Source organism: Urocitellus parryii, chromosome 12 (genome assembly GCF_045843805.1).
Source record: "Urocitellus parryii isolate mUroPar1 chromosome 12, mUroPar1.hap1, whole genome shotgun sequence".
NCBI lineage: Eukaryota > Metazoa > Chordata > Mammalia > Rodentia > Sciuridae > Urocitellus > Urocitellus parryii.
The window spans coordinates 11,428,408-11,442,203 of NC_135542.1; the positions used below are offsets into that span (position 1 = coordinate 11,428,408).

Sequence of the window (13,796 nt, forward strand, 5' to 3'; positions counted from 1 at the left end):
TATGTCTTTGTATTTAAACATGTCTGCTTTTAAGTTTCTATTTGGTAGTGCTATATTCTGTAGTTCTTGGGGATCTAATTTAGTTTGTGTTTTTGGACTCTTACTAAGGTTGTATTTTTTTTAAAAAAATATGTTTTTTATTAGTGCATCACAATTATACTTATGGGATTCATTTTTACATCCTTATGCATACACACAATATAATTTGGTTACTTTCATTCACCAATAGGTTGTATGGTTTATTAATACAGTAAGAATTGGTAATTTTGAATTTTGTATCCATTTTTAGTAGGACTTTTTCTGGGCTTTAAATTCTGTGCGTGTCTCAGAGAGGTTTTGCTGAGTGTCTCAGGTTTATATGACCAACCTAGAAACAACTTCTATTTTGAGATCTTATCTTGGGTTTAAGAAGAATGGGGTTCTAGCTAGAATAGCTTATATTCCATATTTGTACAATTATATCAAAATGAATTATTCTATTATGTATAACTAAAAAGAACCAATTAAAAAAAAAAAAGGATCCCCAGGGGAAATTCCTTGTTATTATTTCCCAGTGCCTAGCAACAATTGGCAAGGTCTCAGGTCTGACTTTCCCACTAATGGTTTAATCCTCAGTGGCTTTATGTGAGATTTCTTAGTTTATTCTTTGTGTTGCAGACATCTCTGTGCCCTCATGTTCTGTTTCTGAATTAAAACACCAGACTGTAGGCTATTGAGACAGACAAACCCTGGCTATAACTAGTATAAGTTTTATTATATTATTTACAAATTCTTTGAAGTTTTGCTGTACATTTAAAGGATACTTCGTATATTCAATATCTCTGAGTATTTTGTGGTGAAAGGGCTTTAAGATTATTATCTAGTCTTCTATATTTACAAAAGTTAAAAAGTCTTATACTTAAATGTTGACTATGAACTGCAGGGCCATTTCCTACTTAGTTCACCAAAGATTAGTCAGCACCTGTTGCTTGGTCCATACCAGCCACTTAGTAAATGCTTATAAAATGAATGAAATTTAGTTATAAAACTGAGAACCTGGAATGAAACTATGCTTGGTAATAGAGGTGCAGTTAAGTAAATAAATGGTCATGTTTGCTTAAACGTAATTGACTATTACTCACATAATATTTTTCAGTCAGAAAATACTGATTTGGAGGGCTTTATTACAAAACTTAAAAATTTATAAAAGAGAAAGTTTTGGTAAAAAAAAATCAGAGTTCAATTTTGAATTAATAGTATGGTACCAAAAATGTACCAAATATTAGTGAATATCAATAAAATCATAATAGCTTACATTTGAGTGGTGGATTGATGATCCCTTTTTTACCCTTTATTTTCCATACTTCTTATCATGTGATTTTATTTTTTTAAAAAAATATATTAGCAGGGCACAATGGCACATGCCTGTAATCCCAGTAGCTCAGGAGGCTGAGGCAGGAAGGATCATGAGTTCAAAGCCAACCTCAGCAATTTAGTGAGGCCCTAAGCAACTCTGTAAGACCCTACCTCAAAATAAAAAAGTAAAAAGGGCTGGGGATGTGGCTTGGTGGTTAAACACCCCTGGGTTCAATCCCCATACCAAAAAAAAAAAGGCATTCTTAATTTTTTTATATTTAAATACACTAAAAGTTGACAAAACTTAAAAATTTCAGAATTAGTTTTATTATTAAAATATTTGCAGACTTTTATATGAAAACACAGAAAAAGATCTTTCTGATACTCAGCGACATCTTGCTAAGAAAAAATATGAACTACAGCTTACTCAGGAGAAAATTATGTGCTTGGATGAAAAAATTGGTGAGTTTTTTTTTCGTTACTTGTAGTTTTTTCTTAAGTCTCATAGAAAAATGTGTTCTGTCTAGTTATAAACTAGATAAACTTGGAAATGGATCCTTAATCTAAAAGTTTATGAATCAAAAATAATGAAAATTCATTTTTATTTGATAGTAAGATTATTTTTACTTAGATTTAGGATCATATTTAGTTATGACTTAAAATTGTCAGTGAAGAAATAGCTAGACAAAATAGTTACATTCTTAAAATTTATGATGTTAAATTTTAAATTTACAGTTTCAATATGATGCAGCTTGCTCATAGCTGTTGTAATGAAATAGTGTATGCATGTGTGTATATAAATATATACATATCTATAGACATAAAACTTTTGGTGGAAAGTATACATATGTTTGGCTATGTCTAAGATATCACTTGGGTTTATAATGAAAATGACATTTATAAAATCTATGTGTTTTTTTTACCAGTGATCTGTACAAAAGTATGGTCATAACTTAAATCTTCTTAGAAATATACAGCAGATTTTTTTCAGGGCTTTAAAAGAGCCTATTTTTAAGCTGAGGAAAAAAAATTAACATTTGCTATTATGTAGTTGAATAAATGTCTGGCATGAACAATTAGGTAGAATTTCTGTTAATTGAAACAAGAAATATTAAAAGAGGAATATAAAAGGGAATGCTGAAGGAGAACTCATTTTTTGATGTTTTGAGTCCAAGTAAAGATGTAAAGTAAGAAGTTGGATATATGAGTTTGTATCTCAGAAGACAAATCTAAGCTAACAATATATATTTGGGATACGTCAACCTATAAATTATATTTTAAAACCATAAGATCACATAGGAAGAATATAGAGAAAGAGGAGATGATGATCCAGGACAGAATAAGAAGAAGCCAAAGAAGTAGGAAGAAAACCCAGAAGTGAGTGTTATTTTGAAACGCAAGAGAACCAAGGATTTTTAAAAGGGAGGGTATGATCACTTGTCAGGTACTTTTAAGTAATGAAACAAGATGAGGATAAAAATGTGTTTATAGGATTTGTCACATTGGAGTTTTAAAGTTTAAATAGTCTCGCGTGTGGGTTTAGAAATGGGAAGTGAAGTACAGATGGAAAAGATTAGAAAAGTCTCTCAAGAAGTTTGACTATTGAAAGATAGCAGAAAAATAAGGTGGTAGATTGTGTGGATATGAAGTTGAGGATTTTTTTAAGCTAACAGATATAAGAGCTTTTTAAGAAATTGATTGATAGATTGGAAGTGGTAATGAACTCAGATATCGGAACACCCAAAACATGTGGGTTGCCTTAAAGGAAGCACTGCCTGCAAAAAAAGACATGATGCATTTTCAAATACTATGTGACATATGACAGTACCTCCCTTGACACTGAACCCAAATGAACCTTGGTAGGGTTTAACTTGACGGGCAGTATCTAGAGGTCTGGTCTAGCAGAGATCTTCTTGTAGAGCTCTAGACCTGTGGTTTTCAAATTTTGGTGTATGTCCTAATCACCCAGTAGATAAAGATCACTAGAGCCAGACTCCCTAAAGTAGTAAGGACCAGAACTCTTGTATCTTAACCAATTTCCCTAGGCAATTCTGAAACCCTAGGACCTCTTCTCTAGACCAGTGGTTCTCAGCCCTTTTATTGTGCATTAGAATCACTGTGGGACATGGGGAGAAGTATGCTTGTTAAAACATAATTTGCTGTGCCTACTCCCAGGATTTCTGATTCAGTAGGTCTTGGGTGGGGACGTGAGAGTTTTCACTTCACAGATGATGCTGATGGTACTGGTTGAAAAACCAGTTTCAAAGTCTTTGTTCTATAGCAATCCTTTAGCCAGTCAACATTGCCATTGCCCCGCCAGTTCTCACAAATAGAATTATACTTTCTTGGATGATATGTTCCCTTGGAATATTAGAAAAATCATAAAAAATAAGAATATTGCAAGATATTTGACTCTAATAATGACTTAGTTGAATAGTTTATTAATACTTATTACCTACCAATTTTATATGCAACAGTCATTCTAGTCTGTGGAGGGAAAGGAGGTGACATTAAGGGTGGCAGAAACTACAGGTTATTTTGATATTACACCTATTGCATTCATCCACCCTCTTCTTTCCCACCACCCAGCTTTCCTTCACTATTCTAATTCAAAGGTATTATGTTTTTATGTTTATGAGCCATTTAGAATTTCTTGATGGATTGTATTTTATAATCACTAATAAAAAGAAACATTTTAATTTGGAATATTGTACTCTTATTTTTAATCATGGAATACAATATAGAGGAACTTTGAAAAGTATTTCAATCTGTTTGAACTGGAAAAAGATTTGTCTTGATTAAACCAACACCTTTATGATTACATATTTAGATAATTTTACAAGGCAGAGTATTGCACAGCGAGAAGAAATCAGCATTCTTGGTGCAACCCTCAATGATCTGGCTAAAGAAAAGGAATGCCTGCAAGCATGTTTGGATAAAAAATCTGAGAATATTGCATCCCTTGGAGAGAGTTTGGCCATGAAAGTATGTTCTGAGAACTGGGTGGACAAGGAATGTTTAAATGAAATATTTAAATATTAAACTGTAGTTTGCTTAAATCTGAATAAAGTAATAGGATTTTCCTCAAAGTTTTTTTCTAGAGAGCTAAAATTTAAAATCTGACTTTGAAATATTTTAAGATAGTCTTAGGAAATACATGAGCAAATTTACTAGGTAACATTTTAAATTGATTTTTCTATTATGAATTAGTGACTATTGTTCACTGACAATAACTAACTCAAATATCAAAATAAGGTAGTGAATCTGATTTCTTCTTAAAACCATTTTCAGGTAGTCTAGGAGGCAGTATGTTTGCTCCATTAAACTGCCCTTGTGGTATGAACTAGGAGTACCTTTTTATATCATCCTCAGCCTTTGAGAATAGATCATATGGTGCTGGTGCATAAAGCTGGATGATAATTCATCCCATATGTTTTTTAAAATTTTATTTTAATTTGTTATATATGAAAGCAGAATACATTACAATTCATATTACTCATATAGAGCACAATTTTTCATATCTCTGGTTGTATAAAAAGTAGAGTCATGACATTCATGTCTTCATACATGTACTTAGGGTAACGATGTCCATCTCATTCCACCGTCTTTCCTAACCCCGTGTTCCTTCCCTTCCCCTCTCCCCTTTGCCCTATCTAGAGTTCATCTAACCTCCCTTGCCCCCACCCCACCAATCACATTATGAATCAGCAGCCTTAAATCAGAGAAAACATTCAGTATTTGTTTTTTTGGGATTGGCTAACTTAGCATTATATTCTCCAACTCCATCCATTTACCTGCAAGTGCCATGATTTTATTCTCTTTTAATGGTGAATATTGCATATATTTTGCTCTTGTTGTTAAACAAAAAAGGTCATGCTTGAAGGCAGCTATTGGTTTTAGCTCATAAATTGTGAAGCCAGTTCCTAATCTGTTTTCCACATGTCTTAAGCAATAACAGCATCAGTAGAATAAGGTCTTCCCACATTCCAAGGAAATGGATTCATGAAAATTCATCTATCCCTCTACCCATTCTTCAAACATTTATTGACATGTACCTGATATTATGTTAAAACTGAGGGTTAATGAGCCTATAGTGGAGCCTAATACACAGAGAGATAAATATATTATTATGATTGACTTTGTTAAATGCCATAATGACACAAGAAAAATGTTTTATTGGAGTTTGACAGAAGTACATCTTAGACAGCCTGAGAATTGGGTTAGGGGAGGAGGAAGATCTAGGAAGTCTTCCAGGAAGTAACAGTGCCTGGGCTTCTCTGAAAAATAACTAGAAATTAGCCAGAAAAATATTTAGGGGACTAGGATAGTGATATAGACAGGTAGAGTAGCTTACTTCAAAGCTCAGTGGCTTTCAAGAGAGAGTGACATGAGACTTCCTGATATGGTCAGAGATAGGTATGGATGGGTATGGAAGGGCAAAAGATGAGATAGAATAGAAAAACAACTAATCTCAAAAATACATGTGATGCTGAGCAGGTATATGAAATGTTAGACTTTCATTCTTTAATATTGTTGTTGCTTCCAGTACTGGTTATTGAACCCAGGGGCACTCTACATCCCTAACCTTTTAATTTTTTTAAATATTGAGACAGGACCTCACTAAGTTGCTGAGACTGGCCTCAAAATTTCAACCCTCCTGCCTCTGCCTCCTGAGTCTCTGGGATTATAGGCATGTGCCACCATGCCAGCTTGCATCTTTATTTTAGAGCATTATTCTGGCAATATAAATCCATAAAAAGATATATTATGAGAAAATGAGAGTAGTGACAGGGACACTAGTTAAAAGAACAGGGGTGAGACCTGTATGAGGATAGTTGCAGTATCAGTGAGAATTAGATCTATGGAGGAAGTAAAATTAATAAGATGTGGTTTCTGCCATGAATAGTTCCTATAAATTAAGTAGGAAACACAGAAAACAGGGCAGATGTAGGTGAGGAAGATTATTCACATGCTGAGTTTAAATTGTCTTTGAGAAATGTAGATGAAATATGCATAGGCTCTTGGATTTTTAGGCTTGGAGAGAAAATTGATGTTAATAGATTGGGGATCATGAGTGTAAATGAAGTCTTCAACACATGAGCTAGTAAATACAGGTTTATTTGATGGGAAGTCTTAATCATTATTTTTGAATTTTTATGATTTTAAGTGGAATTTTGCTTCTCCTTATATTCAAAACATTTTTTTTGAATAGTTAAACATGACTTTTTAAAACACTAACGTTCAGAAACTAACATTTTTCAGAATCTTATTTCTCTAAGTCATATCTAATCTTTTATTTTTCTGACTGTACTGATGTTATCTTTACTTCACAAGGAATTCTGAGTGGCAAGTCCATTTCAAAATTAAGAACTTTATATAAAATTTTATAAAAGTAAGCATATTCATCCTCTAAATGGAAAATAATTTTTAAAGACAGTGTTAGAGAGTTAAATGAGAATGTTCCACATAATGACATTTCAGAACTGAACTAATAAATGTCATTCAGTGAAATAGGACTGTTCTAGTGAAATAGAACTGTTCTATAGTCTTATATGGAGATTACAGAAATTAGTTAATTTGGAAAAGTCTACCTTATAGTGAATACAGTGAAAAATTTTGGGTAATCATAGTTTTAAGAGATTTTCTAGTACTTACTACCAACTAATGTTAGAGAACTCAATAGCAACTTCAGATTTTTGAGTAATAAAAGCCAGAATATTTATATGAAGTTTTAGTTTTTCTTTTTTCTAATTATACTTAATGGCATTCTGTCCAGACATAATTTTAACAGTTAATAAGAATCTTTCTTCCTGGTTGGATGTTCAAGGAATACATTGAGGTTGTTCAAGGAATAGTAGATTGCTAATGTTGGTAGTTTTGAGGAATGGTGGTATTAGGGTATTAAAATCACTAAGAGAAAACCACAGAGTAAGAGGATGCATTTTTAAAATTCTATTCAGTAATTCTGTTATCCTGAATACTTTATAGTGTTCCTGGATCATCTTACTTTTAAGGTGAACATTTAGTGATAAAGGAAATTCCCTTTTAGGCTTGTCAGTATATTTCAAACTTAAAGATTTTATTTTATTTTTTCCCCAAATCCCAGCTGCTCAGGAGGCTGAAGAAGGAGGATCATGAAGTAATGACTTTCAAAAGCACTAGAAGTTCAATTAGATTTTTAGTATATATTTTTAAATGTATTAAATTTTATTTTAAAAAATATAAATACTCCATGCCATGTAAACAATATTTTGTTTGATTTATTTCCCTCTTGTGTTTTTTTCTTCTTAAAGGGATTTAATTGTTTTTGTTAATGGGTATTTTGACCATACTCCATACTTCATTTCTGCCAGATATAGACTCTTCACCATTCTATTAGAAGGCAGGAAGGGAAACTGAAGCTAAAAATACCCTGGCAAGGGGCACATGAATAAAAGAAGATAGTGCACACACAAGAAACTTACTCTTTAGAGACAAGACCAGAAGTGGTTGGGAGATATAGGTTTGCTTTCTCATCTTTTTTCTTGGTTGCTAAGGATTTAAAAATCCAAAGCAACGTGCTAGGCATTATTATTGAAAGAATAATTTTCCTACTTTTCTTTAAGGCTAATATTAGCTGTAAGTGTCTGTTTATAGTTAGATTATCTCAGGATCAATGAGAGTTGTAAAAGGAGACATGGGAATGGTACTAAAGGCATTAAGATGTTATAACCCTTTTTAGCCTTAACTGACTCCACAATTCTATTCCTTCACCACACCTTTAAGAAAAGGGGAGAATGTAAATGGTGCATTTTGTTATATCTTTGGTTTGGGCCCCCTTATGATCTCACACCTACATATTAAAAATGTACTTTTGTCAGTAATTTCATTGTAGTAGTTTTGTTAGATGATATTGCTGAGTAATGGAAACAATGTACTTGGTCAAAGTTATGAAGAACTAAATTTAGTTATACATGATTCATGCCTGTGGCTTTTATAACAAAGAATGTAAAGAGGTCAATCAGTCCCATTCATTATAAAACAAACCAATGTGACATCATTGGTTTGCCTCTAAAAACAGGGCGTTTATGGGTGTCTTGTCTTGTTAGGTGATTGCACAAATCTTAAAAGTACTTGATATATGAGCTCCTATTAATATACTAAAGTGTAGCTTTTACTTCAATGAACATAATCAGTTTTGCTTAGTGAAGTTATTCACACTGATATACTAGGCTTTAAAGTGTACAAGAGAGTAGAACATAAATATTCAAAACCAAATAGAAATCAAAAGGGAAGATTTTCAGTTTTGATAGAAATAACAATTTAAGATAATTTTAATTTGATATTTATATTATCTTTCAAGGAAAAGACCATTTCAGGCATGAAGAATATCATTGCTGAGATGGAACAGGCGTCAAGGTAAATCATTCACCAAAAATGTGAACACTTAGTGTACAAAGACAATGTTAAGCATAAGGTGATAACTCCTAAATGTTGGAAAGAGGCCTAACTCTGTCTGAGGAAGTAAAAGAAGGGATGATGTTTACCAAGTAAAATAAGGGGAAAGGCATTCAGATAGGAAAGAAAGCAAAAAGCCACAAGTCATGTTGTAAAGCCTCTTGAATTACAAGTAGATGGGCATTGTTGTAATTCGAAGTATAAGAGGAGAAGTGAAAGGAAGGAGAACAGACTGGAAAAGACCTGTGTTGAAGACAATTGATTCTTAATTTTATTCTTTGGGCAATAAGGAAACCATTGAAGAATTTTAAGCAAGAAGAATAGGTGATGGGAAACTGGGCCATAGGGTTTAGGGAACAGTGTGAACAGGGGGCTTGTTCTGGAGTACAGATGTGGTTGGGAAAATTTAAATGGGATTTCTTGGAGAGAAGGACTAGAGTGAGAAGAATCAGGATGCTAAGATTTGAGACCTGAAAAACATTAATTTTTAAGAGGGCAGAGGAAATAATTCACCAAGGAGGCTAAGCCATAACAGAGAAAGAGTGAAGGCTTTCCTATTCTTGAGTGTCACAAGTTTTCAAATATTTAACAGATCATTAACTATTATGTATATTTAGTACCTTTTCCATAGTGAAATGATGACAACAACATAGTTAAACTCTAATGAACTTTTTTTTTTGCAGTATTCTTGTAAATTTAAACATTTAAAACCTCTTCAAATGTTTTCATGCTAACTGTCCATCATCTGTCTTGTGAGAATGTATCAGTCCATTTCAGTAAAATGTCTCTTCTTACATGCTGTTTGATTTGTGGAATAGACAGTCTACCGAAGCCCTAATTATGTGTGAACAAGATATTTCCAGAATGCGTCGGCAATTGGATGAAACAAATGACGAGCTGGCTCAAATTGCTAGGGAAAGAGATATCTTGGCTCATGAGAGTGACAATCTCCAAGAACAATTTAACAAAGCCAAACAAGAAAACCAGGTATATTTGTTCCTAGAATCTTTTCCCCTAAGGAAAAAATACACATATATTTATTTCTTCTGAGGCACATCCCTTGTTTCATTTTGCAGAAAAGCTCAGCTATTGGAAGTAGCATTTTTAAAAAATTTATAAACAGAATATGCCATGTAATTTTTAAATGAAATTCTCAGACATGAAGTGTTAAATATTAAACAAAAGGAATAGGGACATAATAGATTTGTATTAAACCTTAGAAAGTACTTCCTTAATGAAGAATATATATTTGAGTAAACCAAAAAATGCGAATAAAAGCCATCAGAAACTTTAAAGAAAAAGATTTACTTAATGCACTGCATATTACTCTGTTTAAATGTGAGACCATGGACTATACCACATGTTTTGGTCCTCCTTAGCACTGTAAGTCTTTAGGAAAATTCCTTTTATAATTAGTCTTTTCTTTTATAATTCAGTTCAACCCACAGTTCTTATTTCCATTAGTATTATTTTAACTTGAACATTAAAGTTTCCATTATTTGGAAAGTTTCTTTCCCCCTCAAAATTCCCTGTTACCACTGTCAGTGTATTTAGTTTGCTTCAGAAGCACTTGTATTCTTTAGCTACCAAATAGTTATAATTTATATAAATAGCAATAAAGATGCAACACTTTGTCAATTGTAAGAAATTATCTGAGACATTATTTGAAAGTTAATGAATAATGAGATCCTAGAACAAAAAAAGGATATTATGTAAAAATGAAGGAAATTTGCATAAAATATGGACTTCAGTTAATATTATCAATATCGGCTCATTAACTGTAACAAAAGTACTAGTGTAAAATGCTAATAATAGAAGAACATGGGTGTTTAGGTATATGGGGCTGTATAAAATATTTCATAATATTTCTGTAAATCTAAAACTTGGAAAAATAAAGATTATTTTTATAAATGAATAAATAGCAGTACAACCCAAAAGATGTGAATCTATAAGGTCTACCTTTGTGTACTCTGTGTATACTAGAGCAAGTAAGCTAAAGCTAAAGATGGACATAATTTTTATTTATGAGAAACTAGAAATTTAGTTATATATATTTTTAATAAGAAATAGAAACTCATTAGAAAATTCTTTTTTTCTTATAAAAAGGTTTTTAAAAACTCCTATCTTTACTACCCATGGTTAGTCACTATAAACATTTGACATATTTTTTTACTGGCTTTTAGTGAAAATTAGTTCAAAATTAAACATTTTTATATTATTCATATACATACATATATATATATATATATATATATATATATATATATATATATATATTAAATGTAGCTGGGATTTAAAACCACACCACTTTGTGTCATCCTTTTTAAAAAAAAAAAAAAAACCTATGTGAGGAGCACTAGAGCCAAGTATTTTAGGTCTCACTTGGGGTTGAATCTCACTGCCAGGTTGTACAGTCATATAGTTTAACTTTTCTATATCTAATTTCATAATCCTTAAAGATGGATATTAAGTGAGAATATACCTGGAAAGTACTTACCATAGTGTCCAGCATATTACTCAATAAATTGTAGCTATTATTAGCTTACTGTAATAGAAGCATTTCCCTGTCTTGTTAAAACTTTATAAGCATTTTTATCATTAGGAGAAAATTGGTAATAATTTACATATGTTCCAGAGTACATTTTTTTTCTTTGTTTGGGTAGAATAGGGATCCGTCCATGGACTGCAGGTTAAGAACCAATATCGTAGAACATTTGGAAAATTGAGACCTTAACACATTTTATCATTTGATATTTTTTTAATAAGTCAGGATGTAACCTGATTTTTTCCACTTAATATACATAACATCTTCCTCTATTATTAAAATTACTCCAGACATTTCTCATAGATGCATAATATTCTACTGTGTTATTATACCACTGTGCAGATATACTACTATTTATAGCAACATTCACCAAATGTGAATAAATATGAAATTTTATTAGATTTTATCAAATTGAATCAAATCTTATGAGACTTCTTTTTATAAGCATTTTCAAATGTCTCTTTTTTTTTAAGAGAGAGAGAGAGAGAATTTTTTAATATTTATTTTTTAGTTATTGGCAGACACAACATCTCTGTTTGTATGTGGTGCTGAGGATCGAACCCGGGCCGCACGCATGCCAGGCGAGCACGCTACTGCTGAGCCACATCCCCAGCCCTCAAATGTCTCTTGATATCATCATATAGTGATTCATATGATTACATATGCAAATTTATGTTTGGAATAAGTAGTACGGTTCGTAATTGAAATTTCAAACTTTTACTAACTAGGTAGGCAAAATACTACTTTTTAAATTAGAAAATCTTTGACTATTAGTAAAGTTTAATTTTGTTAAACATTATCTACTTGTGCTTTCTGTTTGTGAATTGTCTATTTATATCCTTTGCCCATATGCTCCTGGGCTTTTGTGTTTCTTTGGTTTTTATATGAGTTTTACACATTAAGTATATTAACTTTTTATATACCTACTTGTTGCAAACTTTTAAATTTTCATTTTTGATGTTTTTTACATGTAGGAATTTTTATTTGTTGTATTCAAATCTCGATATCTTTTTTCCATAGGCACTGTCCAAAAAATTGAATGATACACATAATGAACTTAATGACATAAAACAGAAGGTCCAAGATACTAATTTGGAGGTTAACAAGCTAAAGAATATATTGAAGTCTGAAGTATGTATAGATTTTTTTCCTTTGCTCATGATTTTTAAGAGTTTTCACAAGAGTGAACTTAGTAATCAGTTGTATCAGAACAGGTGAATGAACTCTTTATCACATAGCTTATTTTAGTTTTGACAATGGTGAGTTAATTATAGATTTTAAAAGTTGCCAATGTCCAGAAAGGTGGCTCCAGAATATATGCCTTTTAGTTTGCTAAGTAAAAAACATTCTAGACTAAACAGAATCTTCCTAACTGGATGAAGGACAAAAGGCCAGAATTAACTTGGCCTCACTTCTATTTGAAAACAGTAGAGGTTTCTGTTACAAGCCTCTGACGGAAGTGGCTCTACCTGATTATGTAGCAGAACAGAATGGATCATCTTGTGATGGAGTCATTTGTTTCTTAGGACCAGAGGTCAGAAAACTAACTGCCCTTTGCATTTCTCTCATGTTAGCAACTGTTTGACGAGGTACATGTACCAGGTTTTTCCAAAGCACATACTCCATACTCAGCTATTATCTTTAGTATAATCCAGCAACTACAAAAAATATCAGCTGAGGCAGGTAGAATGTTGCAAGGAGCCCTGTGGATGGCCAGAGCTTGCCTTGGGTACTGGATGGGAAAGGCACCTTAGAAAGGGGGAATGGAGAGTTCCGAAGAGCAGTTTTGCTTCTTCTATAAAATTGCTTATCTTAGGCCCCACACAGCTTTTGTGAGGGTGGTTGGAAGGCAGAAGAAACATTGTACAGACTCCTTTTTTGCATATTACCTGGTCATAAAACTGAGTTTAATATTAAAAAATGGTTCCTGTCTTTGAGAAATACTAGATATTTTTGTAGCGACAGCACAGCCCCATCTAACTACGTGAAATTACGTGGCATTGTTAAGAGAATGACTTAGACAATTAAGTACACACAAAGTTAAAGAGGGAAAAGGTTGATGTGGGTAAACTCAGTTTATGTATGTTTTATTGTACCAGGTTCTTCCAAAGCACATATTCCTTACTCAGCTATCATCTTTAGTATGATCATGGAAAACATACAACAGGTTCCTACTGACACATTTGGAATATCTGAATCTTTTTTCTTTTTGATACTGGGGATTGAACCCAGGGGTACTTTACCACTGGGCTATACTGCCGGCTCTTTTAAATTTTTATTTTGAGGCAGGGTCTCACTAAGTTTCCTAGGCTGGTCTTGAACTTGAATCCTCCTGCCTCAGCCTCCTGAGTAGCTGAGATTACAAGCATGCAACATCACACCTAGCAGAATATCTGAATCTTGAAAGCCTATGAAGTAGTTTGCTGTACAGAACTATTTGAACAGACTTGGCAAAGATCTTTCATGTGAGGCCACAAGA

The 13,796-nt window shown here is 32.6% G+C and overlaps 1 protein-coding gene across 3 annotated transcripts in view; it reads left to right on the forward strand.

Annotated features, from left to right (window-relative positions):
* The window catches only part of Tsga10 (testis specific 10), an 81,642-nt gene that overhangs the window by 26,603 nt on the left and 41,243 nt on the right, over positions 1-13,796 (forward strand). For 2 of the 3 annotated variants that reach the window (XM_026412563.2, XM_026412565.1), the window contains exons 6-10: positions 1,682-1,797; positions 4,166-4,320; positions 8,678-8,733; positions 9,591-9,759; positions 12,338-12,448. In XM_026412563.2, coding sequence (XP_026268348.1) covers positions 1,682-1,797; positions 4,166-4,320; positions 8,678-8,733; positions 9,591-9,759; positions 12,338-12,448 — 607 coding nt within the window. The remainder of the gene's footprint in view (positions 1-1,681; positions 1,798-4,165; positions 4,321-8,677; positions 8,734-9,590; positions 9,760-12,337; positions 12,449-13,796) is intronic. The other variant, XM_026412566.2, reaches the window with a different exon arrangement.